At 40.1% G+C, this 22,878-nt stretch overlaps 1 protein-coding gene across 1 annotated transcript in view; it reads left to right on the top strand.

The window, feature by feature from the left end:
* Positions 1–22,878, top strand: part of Wdfy2 (WD repeat and FYVE domain containing 2) — a 151,984-nt gene that overhangs the window by 43,492 nt on the left and 85,614 nt on the right. The window contains exon 2 of the mRNA XM_052732983.1: positions 11,523–11,590. Coding sequence (XP_052588943.1) covers positions 11,523–11,590 — 68 coding nt within the window. The remainder of the gene's footprint in view (positions 1–11,522; positions 11,591–22,878) is intronic.

Below are 22,878 nucleotides of genomic sequence, written 5' to 3'. Positions count from 1 at the left end.
GTTACTTCTGAACTAGGCTGAACTGTAAGGGCTTCCATGACTCCACCTGACACCCAGTATTTGTCTCTCTGTCATAAAAGAGAGCAGGCATATGTTCAGAATGATGAGATTATTTACAGTGGAATTCTTTTGTTTTTCTGATGGGAGAAGTTTTTTCCTAAGAAATTATTCACAGCACTGCGGAAACCATTCCCAGTTCTCCGAGCTTCCAGGAAGCTTATGCTCCACTGCTCTCTGCTTTCCCTCCACTGTTGCCTCTGTCATAGAAATATCTTGAGACATTTTGATGTGAGAACTTAGATTTTTTTTTCTGGTGGGAGGATTTGGCACTATGTACAATTTTTTTTTAAACGTTTAGGTACATATGTTAGATAATTAGCACTAACTGGTCAGTTTTAAAAATATAACCTATGTGAGAGTCTTCATTCTTTTTAGAAGCATAGAACCTGTTACCTAATAGTAAAAGTATTTTGTCTGTGGGCTATTTATTAATATCAACAAAGGATATTAAACCAATTCAAATCGTTAAGTGCATGACAAGTGCTTAGTATCACTCGGAATAATATCCACTACAGTTCCCTGTTTATGATCCCAGAGGAGGCTGTTGTTGATAGAATATACACATATAGTTATTGATAGAAATCAAGAGCTCAAATAATCTACATATACAAGGAATAAATATCGTGCGACATCACTCCCCGGCTTCAGTTATTAACCTCTGTCATTCTTGTTCCTGCAACTGCTGTCCCCACCCCTCACTGGGAAGGAGTAGTGAGGCTCTCTTAAACAGACCCTAGGGCTGGGATGTAGCTCAGTGCTGCGGGTGCGCTCATTCTCTGGTGTGTGCACACACATTTCATCTGATAACCCACAGCATGTACCAGTAAAGGACAACTTGTTCTGTATACCGTCATACAGAATTAAGGTAACAATAATGTCTTAATATCATGTCGCAGTCTGGGGCAGTATCTAATCAAGGCTCACACTGTATCCAAGACAGTGTGACTGGGACATGACCTTGCCCCATCTACCTGTGCAACTTCCATCAAAGCATTAAACTCCTCTAGAGTTCTAGTACCTTCCCACAGCCACGGAGTGTGATTATGCCTTTGTTTGGCTCATTTGAAGGTGATTTGTGAAAGGATTTAGAGAATACAGGAAGACAAGCAGAATGGATGATGGTCTTCTTGTTTTCTTCTTGCTTTATTTAATTTTGTTAGTAGATATATTTCTCAAAACCAAGTTCTGTTCCACTCAGGTCCATCTTATTAATGGAGCTGTTCTAACTGGCAGTACGACAGTAGTTCATTGACATGTGTAGACGGGTTAATTTCAATATGTGTGAGGCTTTTAATTTGCAAGCTCTTTCTAACAAAGTTTTAATAAAAACTTAAAAGATTTGTGTCTAAAATTTCATTTGCCCACTAAGATTCTTACGTAATTTTATGTTTCATTTTTTGGAAGGTTTTTTTTTGAGACAGGGTCTCCATGTGTGGCTGTCTTTGAATGACACTGGTCTTGTCCTTACTTCTCAAATGCTGGGATTATAGTTGTATATTACCACACCTGGTGCATATTCCCTGTGTTAGTTTTATTCATTTTTAAAATATAGTTTACTTACCCTATTCATATTTTAAAAGGTTTTATTCTCGAAATAAATATGATTGTTTAATGTCACCTATCTGTTGCCAATTATAACTCATACATTTTTGTCTAGGTTTCTTTTGTCTGGAGACATTCTTGGGGGCCTCTTTAAAGTTGGGTGCTTCTAGCAGCCTGGATTTGCTTTTGCTCCTGTGTTTTCTGAGGACAGTGTTAGATTGGACCACTTGAGACTTTTTTGATGATACAGTTAGATTTGGCCCTGGTAGCCTCGTTGTTTAGATATCTTCTTTTTATCCAGACAAATTTCCTTTGCTATCACCTTTTTGCAGAGTGGGATTTAATTGTCATTCACTGTCATACCTCAGTGTGTCACTCTTGAGATCTCCAGGTACCTTGACCAGAATTGCTTCTATGTTCTAAGCCCAGTGTGGCATTAGATGGGCCTTCAGAGCTCAGAAGGGGCTCTTCGAACTAAAACTTAGAGGTAAACTTTCTTAAAATCCTTCCTATTCCCTTGGATTTGGGGATCTTCAGGTTACTGACTTATGGGCAAGTTGGCAGTGGTTTTTGTTTTGTTTGATTTTTAAACACACACTCCTCCATTTTTACTGGTATTTTGATGGTTTAGTCCAGGTCTTCCTCTGCCACACTACTGCAACTCGTTGAGTTTCCTAATTTTTCTCTCTTAGAAGAGTGATTGGACTTCGTGAGGCTTTTTTGTGTTTTCTTGTTTTTTAAAATATGGGTTAATACATCTGTTGTGGTAAGCTTCCAGACTAGAACAATGGCAGCCATTTTGGCTCCTTCGTCCTTCAAGTCCTTCTTCCTACCTGTACCTCATTTGTTACTGCTGTCACAGTCAGTGTTTGGAGACATTTCTTCTCACGATGCAAACATGGTTCAGAAACTCTCTTTTTCTTTCTTTCTTAGGGTGTCATGCCTGAGTTTCAGTTGGATTTAAATGCTGCCCTGCTCTGGAGTGGCCAAATGGATTCTGTTATCACGTTAGCCAGGATGGCTTTGGGTCACTCCTGGGTCACTTTGGGTCATTTGCTTGTGTATTCTAATTGCTGTGTTACTGACAACTCTACGAAAATGACAATTTTAGAAATTCTGAGTTGTATTTATTTATTTTTAAAGACAGGTTCTTTCTGTGTAACCGTAGCTGGCCTGCAATTTGTTACATAGACAAAGCTGGCTGTAAGCTGGCTCTGTACTTACATTAATCCTCCTGCCTCTACCTCCTGAATGCAGGGACTACAGCTGTGTTCCATTTGCTTTTTTTTTTTTTTTTTACAATAGCCATCTGCAATTTCAAGTGTATGCTTTAGGTCACATATATACCCAGTATTGTAAGGCCATTAACACTGTTTACTTCAGGAACATTTCATCATCAACAGAAGCTGTCCTTCCCTCTCCCTGGAGCCCTGCTGTGACTTAAGGTGACAGGAGAGCAGTTGGTTCCACTGGCTGATCTGGGATACTGACAATCAGGACTTTCTCTGAGTGACTTCTCTTGCTTCTCAGTGTTTTATGAAGTTCCACCGAAGCCTTCATCCCCTGCCTGCCACTGTCACAGTGGTGTGATGAAATATACTGGTATGATGAAACAGACCCTGTCCTCCCCAACTCCCCAGAGTGGATGGAGCCAGGACCAACAGTAGATCTAGACCATTCCTCCAGTGACATCCAGATTCTTCCTTCTGGGCAGTGCTGATAAGCATGAGCGAGTCACTTAGGTTGGAGGTTTCTGCTCCCATTTCCCCTGCTGGGAGGGCTCCTGTGAGAAGAGACAACATTGCTGACAACCGGGGCTCTGCCAGCCTCCGACCCACCATTGTGTCTGTCAGTGTCCCCGCCTCCCTTCTTGTACAATCCAGAGGAATATTTTTATTAACTATTTTGTAAATGCGAGTTTTTTAGTAGCTCTAGAAACATTTTTAAAAGGTGGGAGGAAGTCCCGCCTCATCCCATATTTTAAGTGTAAATGATTTTTTAAGAGGTTAAATCACTTGCTGGTTGTTTATTTTTTGGTACAACCAGAAAATAGCAGGGTACTGAATCAGGAGAGGCTGTGACTGTCTCGGGGTCACCCTAACATTCCGTAGAGGGGGCTAGTTTTATATTCTACAACGCAAAGCATACTGAATGGTAATTTGGAGTCTTGGTCGTGCATTTGTGTCTGGAATATTTTCAGTTATATCTGGTCTCATGTTTCTAGTAGAACTGTATCCTAAAAACCACTCCTCGGTCCTTGCCCTGTCAGAACTGTCTCTGGTCACGGCAGTCCATTTTCCTAACAATTGTGATAATGTGCTGTGAAAGACTGAAATTTTGAATATGTACTGTATGTGGCATAAAATTGTGAGTCAGTGGAATTAAGGATTGTGAGCATTGATTGTTATGTGAGGTCTTAGGGAAAACTTGCCAAGTTTAGGATGGAACATCGCTGGAATAAGTTCAAAGAGAAACAACACATGGCTCTTTTGGGTACGTGAACACAATGTGTGACTCTTAGAGTTTGGGTCCATGTTTTAAGAATTGAAATGTCTGTGTACTCAACCAGTAAAATCTCAGTTGTGAAAGAGTTTAAAAAAAAAACCAAAAAACTACACACAATAGAGAGAAACAGAAAAATGAATTTACTTGTAGTTTTACCTAAAACTGGGGAGAGAAAAGTCTTAGTCTGTCTCTCCTTTGTCCCCAGCACTATTACAGTTTACAAACAAGGCGGCAGGGAAGCTCAGAAGTGCTGGGCGTGTTAACTGTGATCTGGTTCCCAGAGCTGGAGCCAGAGTTTGTTCCCATTCCCAGCATGGTATTTCCCGTAGGGCTCCTAATCCATGTGGCCTCACACGTGAGTGGTGATGGGTGATAGGGCAGTTGTGGCTATCATCTTCGTCATGTGCACCTGTCACATGGGTCCCTTTATCTTCCTTTTTAGGCTCCATTTTACCCACTTAAAAGTAGTTTCAAACCTGACAAGCATGCCTCTTGCTTGTGATTTTTGTAGTCAACGTAAACTGTGGAGGTTCTCCCAGACTTTGGAGTGAAAGAGACAGGCTTCCGATGGTAAAATGCCCAGGGAAGGTGGCTGTCATGGGCACACCTTACTGGCTGCTGTGTGACTTCAAATGACCAAAGACTGATAATGTTTGTTGAGCAGTAATTCCACTCAAGGTGTTGGGCTGTAGCTCTCTCTCTATACCTCTTCTCCAGCTACCAACAGATGGCGCTGGCTGAGGGTTGCTGCATCCAAGAACATGACTGGTGTCTGTGAGTCAGCAAAGTGGTGTAGGGCTTTCATGGTGGGGTCCTTGATTGGAGGAATTGAACTCTGTGGCAGAAATGACCAGGGACTGGATGGCACCCAGCTTTAACTGTCGTTATGCACTGGCAGCTTCTGGGCACCAAAAATACACAGGGCATTGATGAAGATTAGATTTAGTTTATTTACTGTGTGAGCAGAATGCAGTATTAGGGACAACACAGTAATCAGAAATCTAGTAATCAGAGAGAGAGAGCGTTTTTCTTTAAGTTAATCTTTCACATACACTTTCTCAGAATCTCTGCAGTTGTCTTTGCGTTTGGAACATTGTGTAGCCTTTAAACCAATTACTGTAAAAACTACCAAAAGACGCTGACTGACAGCCCATGGCTCAAACTTTTCCTGTTAACAGATTGCTGGAGGCATGTTCCTCGCTTGGGTATTGCTGTTGCAGTGTGAGTCATCTATTGGACAGGCATTCCCTGGAAATCCAGATTTACCACACACAGTGGAATTTGCTCTCTACCCCTCACCCCAAGTTACTTCAGCACTGCAAAAACAGTTGTCCTCAGGGAATTGAAGCTCGTTGCCATGGTAACTAATGAAGGTTGCCTCATTCTCAGGCACAGTTTTAAAAGCCTCGATTTCAACATGGGTAGATTGTCTTTTTTTTTTCTTTTTCTAGTAGCTTAGCAACCTGTGGTGCAATGTTTGTTGACAACCCGAACCCTCCCTTTTCTCCTCAGAAAAATGAGCTCTGAAGATAGTACTTAATCGTGTGTTCACTGTGAATTTAGTGTAGTTCGTAGGTATCTTGATGACAATGACCTTACTTTCTAGATCTAAAGTCAGGGCACACTCTGCGTCTAAAGGGCAGTTCCTTTGCTCTTCAGTCACCTATCCTGAGAGATCTCGGCACTTGTTTTTCTTCCTCACCCCTTGGCCATTGGTGCTATTCAGCGGGCAGTGCACAGCGTTTTCTTCTTATTTACCTGTGTGCTGTGACTCCCAGCTCACACCTTACACTGAATACCAGGTAGGCAGTTCCTGCTGTGACAGCCCTGAGTGAACTATCCCCAAACCCAGCGGGTTCCAAGGTAAACACTGCCTTCCACAAAAAAATAATCCCTTGCTAATGAAAGGCACCACTGTTCACGGATACCCACACCCAGTCAGCACCCAAACCTGACGGTACACGTCCCAACCACTAATAATCAGTCCTCATTGTTTTAGACCCTTGGCATTCTCTCTCTCTACCCCTTTGTACCGTCACCCCCTTGCTCTCTCTGTGTTAGGTCAGGCTTGATCAAGGCAATGTGGAAATAAAAGAAAGAGTAAGCCAACCTTAACAGAAACAGAGTGCTTGAAGGACACCAATCTGTCCCTGGTAGTGGAGTCTGCACCCAGGTGCAGGGGACTTGGAGCTTCATAGGGCACAGGAGGGAACTATTGGAGAGGAAAGTTTTCTCAATGGATGTGCTCCTTATAGTTCCAAGGCTGAATGAGTTCAGCAGATGTTCTGGATGTTGCTTTCTTGTCAGGCAGGTGTTCTTAGGTTGAGTCAGATTCTTTCATAGTTACTAAAAAAAATTTGAATATTCTAGGAGTTTCTCAGCTGTCTCAGGTTCATTGTTTTAGGTCATTAACCCTTCACTGAGCCAGTTATCTGGGACTGCTTTTTAGTCTCTTTGAAAGCCTGTTGCCCACTTCGGTGTCTGGCCTGAATCCTTTTGACTACCTCTTAAACCTTTGACATGTATTTTTTCTTTATGTTTTTATTAGCATATCCTACTAATATATAATGGGTATCATTGTATCATTTTCATACATGTGCATAATGTGTATTACTATCTCTTGACCCTGTTTTCCCCTCAGATATTTGGTTGACCTCGCTAGGGAAGCCACTTTGGCCCTGCACTTTTTCTTATTTTGAAGTTTTTGATTATAGATTCATACTCTGCTGGCTATCTGTTTCTTCTGCAGTCTGTCCTGTAGCTAGTATGTCTCAGAAATGTGGCTTTTTATTCCAGATTATCTCATTTGCAAGCATATAAGAACTATCTTAGAATATTCAATTTTTTTTTAGTAACTATGAAAGAATCTGAGTCAGTACAGGACACCCCAAGACCAAGTTCTCAGCACAAAGGAGATTTATGTGCCCCAGAGGGGCAGAGGGCAGGAAATAAGAGACAAAGACAGAAGACAGAGGAAGAGGGAGAAGGGGAAGGGAACAAGGGACAAGGGGAAGGGATGTTTGCCCCAGAGGGACAAAGGGCTGCCTCTGGATGGAGAGGAGACAGACTTGGGCAAATGACAGTTTATAAAGGGAAAAGGGGACCCCCCCCCCCCCCACACACACCTGTGTTAGGATGAGTTGTTTTTAATTAGGGTAACCAAAAGGGGGCTTTTGATTGCTGGACCTTGTGGTCAGCCTCAGGAGGAGGAAGTGGCAAATAAGGGAATGGACCTGGTGGCTCTCTTTAGGACTGTAATCTAACAGTCGGCAAGGGAGAGGAAGGGGGAGGGCAAGACCTGCCGGAGCCATGCTTGCCAGCCTTGGGCCTACTAGAGCTCTTCAAACGCCATCATTTTCAATTTAGTTCAATTGCCTCTCAGTTTGTCAAATTTGACTTGGTTTCATTCACTATTATTAGTGTTTGGTGTTTTTTTTTGTTGTTGTTGTTGTTTTCTTGATCTAGTCTACTATTCCATCCTTCTCTTAGCATTGGGTTTAGTTTGCTCTGTTTCTGGTGCCTTAGTATATAGTTAGGTTGTTGCCTTGTGATCTTGTTTAACATAGACATTGACTGCCATAAATTTTCATCTAAACTTTTACTTTACCTCTTAGATTTTGCTGTGTTTTGCTTTCATTTAAGTTTATCTTACAGTGTTTTCTAATTTTTGTAATGATTTTCTTTTTCAACTCATTGTGACTTTTTCCCACTGTTCCTTCTGTGGCTGATTTTAGCTTCATTCTATCCTGGCTAGAGAATGGGTTAGGTATTGTGCATGTCAGTTGTATGTTCTGCCATTGGGATATCATGTGCCTGGAGATCTCATTGATTGTGTGACTCAGGCCTTTGACTTTCTTGTTGATCCTCTGTCTAGATCAGCGTTCTCAACATATGGGTTGCGACCCCTTCGGGGAGTTGAACGACCCTTTCACAGGTGTCGAATATCAGATAACCTGCATATCAGATATTTACATTACAACTCATAACAGTAGCAACATTACAGTTATGAGGTAGCAATGAAAATAATTTTATGGTTGAGGGGTCACCACAACATGAGGAACTGTATTTAAGGGTCACAGCATTAGGAAGGTTGAGAACCACTGGTCTAGATGCTTTATCTGTAATTGAAAGTTATACACCGCTTCATTTTTATTAGCTTTTGTTTATCTGGGATAATCTTAATTTTCCCCTTCATTTATGGGAAGGGTTGGGTTTTAAGGTCTTAAATTTATTTTATTAGTTCTTTGAGAGTTTTTGGTTTTATACAAGTGATATATCATATTTGCCCTCCCCTACCTCTTCCAAAATTCACTTCACTTTGTCCCCCACTGAACTTCGTGCCCCCTCTTTTTTAAAGAAAATAAAACAGCCCCCTTGAAGACCAGTTTGTGCTGCCCAGATATTCTTGGCTGTGTGGTCTTCCCCTGGAGCATGGTCAGCTTAGCAGGAGATGTACTCTTAGAAGACCGGCTCCTCTTCCTCCAGTACCTAACAGTTGTCATTTGCTTCACTGCTAGGGGCGACATTGCGTGTCCACCTTCCCTCTCCATGCTGAGCTTCGATCTGGCACAGGTTCTGTACACACTGTCACAGTCGTTGTGAGTTCATAGTGCAGCTGTTGTGCTGTGTCCTGAAGATGTTTCTCTGTAGTCATCCACGTCTTCTGGCTCTGACACTCTGCTCCCTTTTCTGCAGTGATCCCGGAGTCTTGGGGTGTTTGTGTGTGCGAAGGATATAACTTCCCACTGGGGCTGAGAAGTCGCTTACTCCCGACATGTTGGTCAGCTTTGGGCCCTGTGTTAACCACCATCTACTGCAAATGGGAGGGAGCTTCAGTTGGGGTTCAGCAATGCATTGACATTGAGTCCCCACTTAGACTTCCTTTCATTTTTGCACGGTGGGTCAGCGGGTAGTTCTTGGATGGTAGTTGTTTCTGTAGCCCCTCACCTTTCTGCCCGTTGCTTCTATGAGAAATTGGTTATTGATGCCCCATTGTGTGAAATGAGTTGTTTTTCTCTCGCTGCCTTTAAGATTTTTCTCCTTTGCATTTGATGATTTGATTTTAATCTGTCTGTTAAATCTGGTTCAGTCTATCTTCTTAGAGTTCTTTGAGCTGCTTGGATGTGTATGTCTTTCATCAAATTTGGTAAATTTCTGTCTGTTTTTCCTGAAATACTTTTCTCCCCCTTTCTCTTCTTGCAGGACTCCCATATTTGTGTGTTGATAACGTAAATGATGCCGCACGGCTCTCCTAAGCTGCCATTGTTGCTTATTTTATCTGGTTAGTTATTCTTTTCAGTTGAGCTTCTCATTTGGACTCAGTCGTCCTGGCTTCAGGCCTGCCCCTTCTCTTTTGTGCTCAGACCTCCTGCAGGCCCTCCCCAGATGTTTAGTTCCCATTCCTGTGCTCTGCAGTATTTCTACCCAGTTTCCTTACAGAGCAGTCTTCAGAAGTGAGGTTCCCGGTCCAGTCATACATTCTCATCCTGGTTTTATTTTGTTGTCTGTGAGTTCTTAGGCAGTCTGCCAGTAAGCCCAATGCTTGCACTTCTTCCTGGATAGTTCTATCAATTTTGTTTCCCTCCTTGAGGGAGGGAATACCTTCTGTTTCATTGTGTACTTCACAGTTTCCTGTTGAGAGCAGATAAGAATGCAGTAACCCTGGAAGTCAGGTTCTCTGGAGTGTAGCTATCTTTCTTAGTGTGTGATTTTTACAAGGACTGTGTTCCCTGTGTATAATCATTGAAAACTCTTTCTGATGTCTCTGTCAGCTAACTATCTGGGTCCAGTAAGAGAAAGGAATGTTGCTGTCATTCATTTCTTTAAGGAATCTGCATGGGAAGCCCTTCAACCCTGAGAGGGTTGAGTCGATGGTCAGCCTCTGTCCTGGTCACTCACTGAACAGTCAGGTAAATCAGAACACATGTCTTCACATTGTAGAGGACTTGTCTCCACCCTCGCTCCAGCAGGCTACTCTAGGAAACAAGCCATTCTCCATGGCTGCCTGCCAGATGGAGCCTGGATGTTTGATGTTCGAATCTTAGATGGTCTTTTAATAAAAAAACTCAGAGCCAGATACCAGGGTGAAAGCTGAAAGATCAGAGAAGCAGAGCAGCCAGCCACTAGTTCTTACCTCTACAAAATCTTCAGCCTAAATAGAGTGAGTTCCTGTTTCCTCATGCCTTATATACCTTTCTCTGCCCTACCATATTACTTCCTGGGATTAAAGGTGTGTGTGCTTTCCAAGCAAAGGCATAAGATCTCAAGTGCTGGCATTAAAGGTGTGTGCCACTGCTGCCTGACCTCTATGTCTAATCTAGTGGCTAGCTCTGTCCTCTGATCCTCAGGCAAGTTTATTAGGGTACACAATATATCACCACAGATGTTGGAAGTTACTGAATGCTGGAATTCAGTGCCACCCCCTCCCCGTCTTGTTCCTAGTTCAGTATTTCTCCAGGTGCTGAAAACATGTAGTAGACCTCAGAATTTGAAATAATTGATTTTAACAGTTCTTGTCAACTCAGTAGTTGATTTGGTTGAGGGACTGATTTTTCAGTGTGTTTTATCCCAACATCTTCTAGGATATCACTCCTGTATTGATTTCTTTAATTTAAAAGGTGTTTTGTGTGTGTGTGTGTGTGTGTGTGTGTGTGTGTGTGTGTGTGTGTGTACACATGCCTGTGTACCTGGAAAACCTGTTTCTTGAGATAAAGGCCTGGCTTACAAGATGTGAACGTAACTGTCGTATCCTCTTCCTGTCACATGTTAAATATTATTTTATGTGATATCTGTACTTTCTTTGTAGAGCAGTTTCTCTGTGTTCACTAGTAAAGACCTACGATTCCCTAGAACAGTGGATGCTTCCAGGTCACTAGTGCAAAGGCCAGGTACTTGGAAAGACAAAACAATAAAGTGAAAACCATTTTCAAAAACTCTCATGGTAGATGTATGCATTCATACGTGAGGGTGGCATTTTGAGGGTTATGTAATTGTGAGTGAGTGTACAGCACCCTTAAATTTAAGGACTGCAACTACATTGTATGGATTCCTCAAAGAATCTATAAAACTATTTTCTAAAATGTGTGGAATATAGGATTTTTAGATGGGCTTGTGTAGTATACATCTCTATCTATTATACCTGTCATGAATCTGTACATATATAATATTAAAAAGTTTGAGCCGGGCAGTAGTGGCGCACGCCTTTAATTCCAGCACTCGGGAGGCAGAGCCAGGTAGATCTCCGTGAGTTCGAGGCCAGCCTGGTCTGCAGAGCGAGATCCAGGACAGGCACCAAAACTACACAGAGAAACCCTGTCTCAGAAAAAAAGAAAAAAAACCGTTTGATTTCTGTGTATTACTATCTTTGCATGACTCCAAATGCTGTGATTTCATGTATACATTTTCCTCTGTTGTAGGACAGTTCGTGTTTGGTTAAAGAGGGACAGTGGACAATACTGGCCAAGCATATACCATGCAATGCCTTGTAAGTATCTTGGTCTCCTGAGAACCCAGATCTTTACCCCGATGGCCCTTCCTTCCCTGTTTACCTTTTTTGTATATTTTTCTTGAGTAACTAAGACTAAAGGTTGGGGATCTCATTAAACCGAAAAGTCCCAGATTAAATAATTCTGTAGTTTTCTAGGCTCTCACGGTGAAAAGTAAGATATGGTTTGGAAATTGACTCTATATTCATAGGTTCTGAGTGAGAGGAATGGAAAAAGACACAGCCTCTCTGATGACAGCAGTCTCCCTCCTCTTTCTAACTTTGCTTTAACTTTGGAATCTGTGTCCTTAGACAATTTAGGGTTTTGTCGGGTGGTTACATTTATGGAGTAAATTTGTCCTTATATTATTGTTAAAGCATCTTTTCAAAATTCAAGACATTCAGCATTGAGCATTCAGTTCTCAAAGATTTGCTTAGGCTTGAAACATTCTAATTAGAAGTGGGTCTCATTTCGCCAAGCTCTTTCCGAAGAAATATGTCCTTATACTGATGGGTACAAGAGTTGGACCAACCATGCCGTCATCAGCATAAGCCGTCATCAGCATAAGCCGTCAAGGCAGTAGTGGACTCAAATCAAGGGCCAGTTTTCCCCTCTGGGAGACCATAGAGCTGAAAGAGAAAGGGGAGGAGAGGACAGGAAAGCAGAGAATTTCCCAGATCGTTCCTCTAGAGATTTCATTCTTTAAAATTAATGAGGTTTATTCTGTTTGTTTTGGTGTAAAATAATTGTTTGAATTTATTATAGTAAACATTTTTTTCTTTTCTTTTTTGTTAAGATAGGGTCTCACTGTGTGCCTTGCCTGGTCTAGAACTTGCTATGTAGACCAGGTTGGCCTTGAACTCGCAGAGGTCCGTCTGCTTTTGTCTCCCCCTATATCCCCACTGTGGGGGGTGGAGTACTGGGATTAAAGGCCTGTGCAACCATGCCTGGCGTCCATTTAATCTTAGTTAAAGTTGGCATTGTAGAAAAATCTCCCTGGTTTGTTAGGACTCACACGATCTTTGGCTATCTGTAGTGTGTGTCTCATTCCTTCAGAGGTATCCCACCTTCAGAAGTACATGACACTGTGCCAAGCCAAAGTAGGTTCTAGGTGATTTTGTTTATGCCTCTAGCAGAAGAGTTTGCCTGTTGATGACTGAATGATTTATTTTTTGTAATTTTTATATAGTATATTTTGATTGTGTTCTCCACAACTCATCCTAGATCCTCCTCACCTCCCTACTGACCCAAATTCGTGTTTTCTCTGTTTCAAGAAACAGAACCAAAACAACCCCCAAATGAAAATCAAAACAAACAAACCCCACTAAGACCCAAAGTGGAAAAAGAAAACAAATAACCCCCTCCCCACTTACCCACACATAAAACAAAACTTAACTCATGGAGTTCATTGTGTTGGCCAAGTACTACTGGACATGGGCCTGCCCTAGAGTTGATATATGCAGTGATAAATCCATTGGAAAAACCTGATTTTCCTTTTCCTCACAGGTATTAATTGTAAATAGCTTCCTGGTGAGTGGTGGGACTTCGTGTCTTCTTGCCTTCTGGGATTTGGCTGGCTTGAATCTGTGCAGGGCTTGTTTGTGCTGCTAGTCTCTTTGAGTTCATAAGTGAATTGGTCTCGTTGTGTCAGCAAGACACTGTTTCTTTGGGGTCACCCATCACCTCTGTCTCTTATACTCTTTCCACTTCCTCTTCTGTATAGATACCTGAGAACTGAGGGTAGGGGTTGATGAGTACATCCCATTTAGGACTGAGTGCTCCAAAGTCTCTCACACTAGGCACACTGTCCAGTTGTAGATCCCGGTTAATTACCATCTACTGCAAGAAAAAGCTTCTATGGGCATACCAGTATGTCATTTGGAGATATTTTATGTTATGTTCCTTTATTAGAATAATAGTAGTAGGATTTCCCTTGGGCCCATGACCTATCCAGTCTCAGGTGTTTGGCCACATTAGCAGTGTCAGGGATGGGTTCCATCTCATGAGTGGGCCTCAAACCCAATTAAAAAAAGTTCTTGGTTACTCTCATAACATTCATGCCGTGGTTGTACCAGTATATATTTGTTGCTATTATAGTCAGTGATATTGATGATTCCTTTTTCCTCTGGTAGTGTGCAGAGTACCTTTTAATACCACGAGTACTAGTCAGTAGGGGGAAAGCTTCTAGTTGGGTAACACCTCAACTTCTCTATGTTCTATGACTTAAGTGTTGTTTTCAGCAATAGTCTTCATCAGGTTGTGGAGAACAACCATTAGACCTGGTAGTAGCCAGTGATGTGGGGGGCGGGGGTGGGGTGGGGTTCATGACACCACTTTGGCCAGTAACTCAACAAGATTCCTGGTATGGGAGGTTTTATTTAGTGGCATAAAATGTCTAGTTAGGACAATTGCCTCCTCTGTTATGAGATGACGCCATTTGAATTTTTTTCCATTCACATATATATGGTTGTAGGTTTCTGTGTGGTTTTTCAAAAAGCCTTTATTATGAATTATCCTTCCCCATATTCCTTTCTTTACCTTGCTCTCCCATCCTACTCTCCACTTGGTCCTTCTTTTCTAGTTTCCCCTTTATCTCTTTGTAACACTGTACTCTATTTTCCCTTCACTGGAAGATCTACTTCTGTTCCTCCCTAGTGCCTTACTAGGTACCTAACATCTGTGGTTATTTGGATTGAAACACATATCTAAAGGTTAAAAGCTAACATCTATGTATAAAAGAAGTAATGCAATATATGATTTTTTTGGGGGGGGGGTCTGGGTTACCTCACTCAGGAAGATTGTTTCTACCTGCATTCATTTATTTGCAAATTTCATTTTTCTTAATAGCTAAATAGTATTCTATTGTATAAATGTACCACATGTGTTTGTCAGTTGATGGACATCTAGCTGTTTTCAGTTTCTGGCTATTATGAGTATAGCAGCAATGAACATGGATGAGCAAATATGTCAGGAGTAGGATGTAGAGACCTTTAAGAATATGCCCAAGAATGATATAGCTGGTTTTTGTGGAAGATTGATTGTCAGCTTTTTAAGGAACCTCCACACTGATTTCCATGGTGGTTGTACAAATTTGCATTCTCACTAGCAATGAATAAGTGTTCCCTTTTCCCCAAATCCTTACCAGCATGAGCTGTCATTTGTTTCATTTATCTTGGCCATTCTGAGTTCAGGGTAAGATGAAATGTCAAAATAGTTTTAATTTGCATTCCTCTGATGGCTAAAGATGTCAAACATTACTTTAAATATTTCTCAGCCACTAAACGTTTCATCTTTTGAGAACTCTGTTTAGTTCTTGTGATGAAAATGGCCTCCATAGGCTCACAGGGAGTGGCATGATTTGGAGGTGTGGCCTTGTTGGAGGAAGTGTGTCACTGGGGGTTGGCTTTGAGGTTTCAGAATCTCAAGCCAGGCACAGTTGCTTACTCTTCTTCTTGCTGACTGCTGATTCAGATGTAGAACTCTCTGCTTCCTCTCCAGCACCATGTCTGCCTGAGTGCTGCCATGCTTTCTGCCATGATGATAATGGACTAAACCTCTGAATCTTTAAGCCAGCCCCAGTTAAATGTTTTCCTTCATGAGAGTTGTTGTGGTTATAGTGTCTCTTCACAGCAAGAGGAGCCCTTAACTAAGGCAGTTCTGTACCCCATTTTTACACTGGCTTGTTTTCTTGATGTCCAGTTGTTTTAGTTCTTTATATATTGTAGATAATAACCCTCTATTAGGTGTATAATTTGCAAATTTTATTTTTTTTAACAGCTAAGTAGTATTCTATTGTATCAATGCACCACATTTGTTTGTCCGTTGATGGACATCTAGCTGTTTTCAGTTTCTGGCTATTATGAGTATAGCAGCAATGAGCATGGATGAGCAAGTATGTTCATTTGTCCAAATGAACTGCTGCTTTGTTCAAATGATGGTGTCCTTTGCCGTACAGAACCTATTCACTTTCATGAGGTATCAATTATTAATTGTTGATCTTAATGCCTACAGTATTGATGTCCTGATCAGAAAGTCCATTCCTGTGATAATAATGAGTTCAAGCCTATTCCTATTTTCTCTTCTACCAAATTCAGGGTATCTGGTGTTATGGTGATGTCCTTGATTTTGGAGTTGAGTTTTGTTCTGGGTGATAAATATGGATCTATTTGCATTCTTCTACATGCAGCCACCCAACTTGACTACCTAGCATCATTTGTTGAAGATGCTGTCTTTTCTCCAGTGTGTATTTCTGTCTTCTTTGTCAAAAATCAGGTGTGTGGTTTTGTTTGGGTCTTTGATTCAATTCCATTGATCAATGTGTCTATTTTTATGCCAGTATCATGCTATTTTTATTGCTATAGTTCCATGGTACATCTTGAAATCAGGAGTGATGACACCTCCAGCAGTTATTTTATTATTTGAGTTTTTGTTTTGTTTTGTTTTTTCAAGACAGGGTTTCTCTGTGTAACAGCCCTGTCTGTCCTGGATGGAACTCACTCTGGAGACCAGACTGGCCTCAAACTCAGAGATCTGCCTGCCTTCTGCCTCCTGAGTGCTGGGATTAAAGGCGCTGAGATTATTTTAGCTGTTATGTTTTCTTTTCTTCTTTTTTTGTGTATATGTTTTCCATATGAAGTTGAAGATTGTCATTTTAGTTTCTGTGAAGAATTATGGAATTTCGATGAGAACTGCATTGAATCTGTAGATTGCTTTGGTAGAATGGCCATTTTAAAAGCATTAATCCTCCTAATCCATGAGCATGGGAGATCTTTACATCTTCTGGTGTCTTAATCAATTTCTTCAGTGTCTTAAAGTTTTTATTATACAAGTCTTTCATTTGCTTGGTTAGAGTTATCCACATATACAGCTATTGTGAAAGGCACTGTTTCCTTGATTTTTTTCCCAGTATGTTTTTCATTTGTATCAAGGAAGGCTACTTAATTTTATGTGTTAATTTTCTACTCTACTTTGTTGAAAATGTTTATCAGATGTAGAAGTTTCCTGGAGGAATTTTTAGGGTCTTTTTTTTTTAAAATAAAATCATATCACCTGCAAATAAAGATACTTTGACTTCTTTTCCTATTTATATGCTCTTGATCTCCTTTAGTTGTCTTATTGCTGTAGGTAAGACTTCAAGTACCATGTTGAATAGGTATGGAAAGAGTGGACAACCGTGTCTTGTTCCAGATTTTGGTGGAAAAACTTTGAGTTTCTCTCTGTTTAAGAGGATGTTGGTTGTGGACTTGCTGTAAATAGCCTTTATTATGTTAAAGTATGTTTCTTGTATCCCTAGTCTGTCCAGGACTTTTATCATAAAGGGATGTTGGATTTTGTCAAAGCCCCTCTCTGCAATGAATATGATTATATGGTTTTGTCTTTAGTCTATCTGTGTAGTGGATTATATTTATTGATATATGTATGTTGAACTATCCCTGCGTCTCTGGGATGAAGCCAAGTTGTTCATAGTGGATGATCTTAATGAAGTGTTCTTGAATTAGGTTTGCAAGTATTCTATTGAGGTTTTTTGTTTCTATATTTACATAAGAAAAACTGGCTTGTAATTTTCTTTTTTTGTTTTTTTTTCTTTCTTTTCTTTTCTTTTTTCTTTTTCTTTTTCTTTCTTTCTTTTTTTTTTGGGTGGGTCTTTATGTGGTTTAGATACCAAGGTAATAGTGGGTTTGTTAAAAAAAAAATGTTCCTACAGCTTCTATTTTGTGGAATAATTTGAGGAGTATTGGTCTGGTAGAATTCTGTGCTGAATCATCTCCTGGGCTTTTGTTGTTGTTGGGAGGTTTTTAATTACTACTTTGATTTCATTAGGAGTTATAGGTCTGTTTAAATTATTTCATCTTAGTTTAACTTTGGTAGATTGTATATGTAGAAACACTCATCCATGTTTTTTAAGTTTTTGAGTTTGGTGAAATACAGATTTTTAAAGTATACCCTTATTATTGTCTGAATTTCCTTGGTGTCTGTTTCTGTGCCTTCCTTTTTATCTATAATTTTATTAATTTAGATTTTCTCTCCCTTTCTTTTGGTGAATTGCCTAAACGTTTGTTAATCTTGTTGCTTCTCTTCAAAGAACTCACTTTTTGCTTTACTGACTCTTTGATTTTGTTTTTGTTTTTAATTTCGTTGATTTCAGCCCCCAGCTTCATTATTTCTTGGCATCTACTTCTTTTGGGTGTTATTCTCTTTGTTCTAGAGCTTTCAGATGTGCTGCTAAGTTGCTGATATGAGATTCTCCAGCTTTTTGATGTAGGCACTTAGTGCTATAACTTGCCTCCTGGAACCACCTTTATTGTGCCCCATAGGTTTGGGTATGTTGTGTTTTCATTTCGTTCAATTCTAAAAAGTTTTATATTTCCTTCCTGATTTCTGTCTTGGCCCATTTTTCATTCACTAGTGAGTTATTAATTTTCCATGAGTTTGTATACTTTCTGCTATTTCTATTGTGGTTGATATCCAGCTTTCATTGAGGATGTTCTTATAGGAGGCAGGGTGTTATGTCACTTCTCTTCTATCAGTTAGGGCTTGTTTGTTTACTAATATGTGGTCAGTTTTGGAGGAAGTTCCACAAATTTCTAATAAAATGGTTTTTTTTTTTAATATTTGGGGGGAATGTTCTGTAAATGTCTGTTAGGTTTTTGATTTATGATGCTATTTAAACCCAGCATTTTTTCTGTTTAGTTTTTGTTTGCATAGTCTGTCTATTGGTGAGAGTGGGGTATTGAAGTTACCCACTATCACTGTGTTAGGGTCAGTAAGTGATTTTTTTTTTTTTCCTGTAGAAGTGTTTCTTTTATGAGCTTGGGTACTATGGGTTGATGAATAAATATTTAGAATGGCAATGTGCTCTTGGTAGATTTTTCCTTTAATGAGTATGGAGTGTCCTTCCCTATTTCTTCTGATTACTTTTGATTTGATGTTTATTTGGTCAGGGGTTAAAATAGCTACACGTGCTTGCTGCTTGGTTCCAGTTGCTTGGAATACCCTTTTCATCCTTTACCCTAAGGTACTGTCTGTCTTGGATGGTGAGGTGGATTTCTTGGATGCAACAAAAAAATCAATTCTGTTTTCTAATCCAGTCTGTTAGTGTGTGTCTTTTTATTGGGGAAATTGAGGCCACTAATATTGAGAGTCATCAGTGTTTATTGGTTCCTGTTATTTGATGTGATGATGGTATGTGTGTCCTCCCTCAGTCTCCCTTGATGTTACTGTTCTGGGATTAAATAATCCTGTGTCCTCTTTGGTGTTATTAACCTTCTCTTCAGTCTGAAGCTTTCTTCTATTGACTTCAGTAGAGCTGGATTGGTGTACAGAAATTTGTTAAATGTGGTTTTATCATGAAATATTTCTCTCTCTCTCTCTCTCTCTCTCTCTCTCTCTCTCTCTCTCTCTCTCTCTCTGCCTTGATTGTGATTGAGAGTTTTGCAAGATATAATAGTCTGGGCTCCATTTGTTGTCTCTTAGAATTTGTACAGGCCCTTCTGGCTTTTAGTGTCTCTATTGAAAAGTCGGGGGTTATTCTAAGCTTGCCTTTATATGTTACTTGGTTTTTACCCCTTGTAGCTTTTAATATCCTTTCTTTCTGATGTACATTTAGTGTTTCTAATATGTGCTGTGGAGATTTTTTTTTTGACTTGCCTGTTTGGTGTTCTGTATGATTTTTGTACCTTGATAGGCATCTCTTACTTTAGGTTGGGGTACTTTTCTTCTATGATTATTTTCCTTTTATTGAAAATAGATTCTTTTCTCACATAATATATCCTGATTACAGTTTCCCCTCCCTCTACTCCTCCCAGTTCCTCTCCATCTCCCCTCCCATCTGGATCTGCTCCCCTTCTGTCTCTCATTAGAAAAGAACAGGCTTCTAAGAGATAATAATAAAACAATAAAATCTAATATCATAAAACAAAAACTGTCATACCAGAATTGGACAAGACAAACAAACAGAAGAAAAAGAGCCCAAGAGAAGGAGCAAGATTCAGAAATGTACATGTCCATACACTCAAGAATCCCATAAAAACATTAAACTAAGCCGGGCGGTGGTGGCGCACGCCTTTAATCCCAGCACTCGGGAGGCAGAGCCAGGCGGATCTCTGTGAGTTCGAGGCCAGCCTGGGCTACCAAGTGAGTTCCAGGAAAGGCGCAAAGCTACACAGAGAAACCCTGTCTCGAAAAACCAAAAAAAAAAAAAAAAAAAAAAAACATTAAACTAGAAGCCATGATAATGTACGCAGAGGACCTGGTGCAGGCCTGTGCAGGCGCTGTTCATGATGCTTCAGTCTCTGAGTTCACGTGAGCTTTGATCGTTTTGATTTAGAGGGCTTTGTTCTCTTGGTGTCCTCCATCCCCTCTGACTCTTACACTCTTTCTGCCTCCAGTTCATCAGGGTTCTCTGAGCCCCCAAGTGGAGATATTTGATGGAGCCATCCCATTTAGAGTTGAGTGTTCCAAGGTCTCTCACTCTGCAATCTGGCTGTTGGCTTCTATAATTGTTCCCATCTGCTGCAGGAGGAAGCTTTTCTGATGATGGCTTAGCAAGGCACTGATCTATGAGTATAGTACAGTGTTATTAGGAGTCATTTTTATCACTATTTTGTTTTGTTTTTTTAAGACCAGTAGTATTGGTTTTACCCTAGGTGCCCAGACTATCTAGTCTCTGGTTCTTGGTTACCCATCCAGTGTTGGGTATTGGTTCCATTTCATGGAGTGGGCCTTAAAGTCTAATCAGATATTGGTTGGTTCCCATAAGCTTTGTGCCACCATTGTCCTAGTGTATCTTACAGGCAGGACACCATTGTAGAGCAGAGGGTTTGTGACTGGTTTGGTTTTTAAGTTTTTCTTTTGGTATCATGCCTAGTACCTTCCTGTACCAAATATGCTAAAACAGAGGAGTGAAGGCTCTATGTAGGCACCAGCTTGACTTCTCCATGTTAAATGAGTTGTGCAGGTATTGTGCATGCCAACTGGGCCTTGCTGTCTTTTTGTGGAGAGCAACCTATTTGCCTTGGCAACAGACTTGGGTTGTTTGGAGTTTCTCATGGGACCCCTTTGGCCAACAATCCAATTAGATGTAACTCAGACCTGGAACTGGAAGCTTCATTTAGTGACAAGAGATGGCCAGTTGGGACTGAGTCTCCCCCATTATTTGACAATTTCATTTAGATTGCCTTCACTTATGTATATATTTTAGGAAGCTTTTACTGTATAAGCTTTCCATACTACCCCTCAAATGGTTCTTAATTTTAGCTGTCTCTTTCTGCGTTCCCTTTATCATTCTCCCTCCTCTTCTACTCCTCACTCTGGTTCCAGTCCCTCCATCCATCCATAACTATTGATTCTGTTTTTCTTTCCTAATAAGACCTATCTGTACCTATCATATGGTTCTATGGATTGTAGCCTGATTATCATTGACTTAACAGTTAATATTCACATATAAGCACACAGCATGGTATTGGCACAAAAGCAGACACATTGATCAATGGAGTTGAAGACCCAGACATAAATCGACATACCTATGGAAACCTGATTTTATATATATATAAAACATTCAATATATATATATGAATGAAGGAACCAGCAACACACACTGGAAAAAAAGATAGCATCTTCAACAAATGGTGCTGGTCCAACTGAATGGCTACATGTAGAAGAATGAAAATAGATCCATACTTACCACATTGTATATAACTCAACTCAAAATGAACCCAAAGTCTCAACTTAAAACCAGATACACTTAACCTGATAGAAGAAAAAGTAGGAAATAGCTTTGAACTCTTTGGCACAGAAAATACTTTCTGAACAGAAAACTGTTAGCACAGGCAATAAGATCAACAGTTAATAAATGGTTCTTCATGAAATTGAGAAGTTTCTGCATGGCAAAGGACACCATCATTCAGACAAAGTGGCAGTCTACAGAATGAGAAAAGATTTTTTACCAACTACACATCGAGAGAGAGCAATTATTCAAAATATATAAAGAACTCAAAAAACTAGATATCAAGAAAGCAAATAACCCAATTAAAAATGAGGTACAGCTCTAAATAGAGAATTCTCAGTAGAGGAAATTCAAAGTCTGAGAAACACTTAAAGAAATGTTTAGCATCCTTAGCCATCAGGGAAATGCAAATCAAAACTACTTTGAGATTTTATCTTATCCCAGTCAGAATGGCTAAGATCAATAAAACAAGTGACAACTCATGCTGGTGAAGATATGGAGTAAGGGGGAACACTCATCCATTGCTGGTGGGCATACAGACTTGTGCAGCCACTACAGAAATCAGTGATCGTTCCTCATGAAGATGGGAATCGGTCTACCTCAAGACCCAGCTCTACCACTCTTGGGCATATACCCAAAGCATGCTTCATCCTATCTCAAGGACACTTGCCCAACCATGTTCATTGCTGCTCTATGCATAATGGCTGGAAACTGGAACCAACCTAGATGTCCCTCAACAGAAGAATGGATAAAGAAATGTGGTACATTTACACAATGGAGTGTTCCTCAGCTATTAAGAAAAAACAAACAAACAACAACAACAAAAAAAACCATGAAATTTGTAGGTAAATGGATAGAGCTAGAAAAAAAAAAATCCTGAGTGAGTTATCCAAGACCCAGAAAGACATACATGGTATGTATTCACTTTTATGTTACGTTAGCTATTAAGTCTATGATTAAAAAAAAAAATTCCTGTGCTTTTGACTTGGGTTTCTTCTTCTTCCTCTGTACCTGTGGTCTTTCTATAGTGTCCTTGATTTCCTGTATGTTTTGTATCTATATTTTGTTTTTGTTTTGATTCAACACTTTCTTTGTCTGAGCTATACATGTCTTCTGCCTTGTCTTCAGGACAAGTTGTCTCTTCAATGTCTTGTAATCTCTTGTTGAGACTTATCTCTGAGGTTTTGTTTCACTTGTGTAAGTTTTCATTTTCAATTTGGGTTTCCTTAATAATTCTATTTCTTTGGTAAATTATGCCTTCACACCTTGAATTGTTTTCATTATTTCTTTCAACTGTTTGTTTTTATGGTCTTCGTTAAAGTATTTATTCATATCCTCTTCAAGGTCCTAGAACATACTCATAATTGATACTTTGAAGTCCTTATCTCGTGCTTCAGCTAAATTGCTTTTCTCAGGGCTTGTTACAATGGGGTTGCTACCTTCTGGAAGAGGCATGTTGTCTTGGCTTTTCATGTATGTTCTGCCCTGAGATCTAGGCACCTAGAGTTATGATATTTGAAGTTATGATGTTCTTGGCATAGATATCTGTTGTCTTCTTTGTTG

The sequence above is a fragment of the Peromyscus californicus genome, unplaced genomic scaffold (assembly GCF_007827085.1).
Source record: "Peromyscus californicus insignis strain IS unplaced genomic scaffold, ASM782708v3 Scaffold_12__1_contigs__length_115047231, whole genome shotgun sequence".
NCBI classification, from domain to species: domain Eukaryota; kingdom Metazoa; phylum Chordata; class Mammalia; order Rodentia; family Cricetidae; genus Peromyscus; species Peromyscus californicus.
The sequence above is the reverse complement of the archived record's forward strand: the minus strand, read 5'-3'. Positions and strand labels throughout refer to the sequence as shown.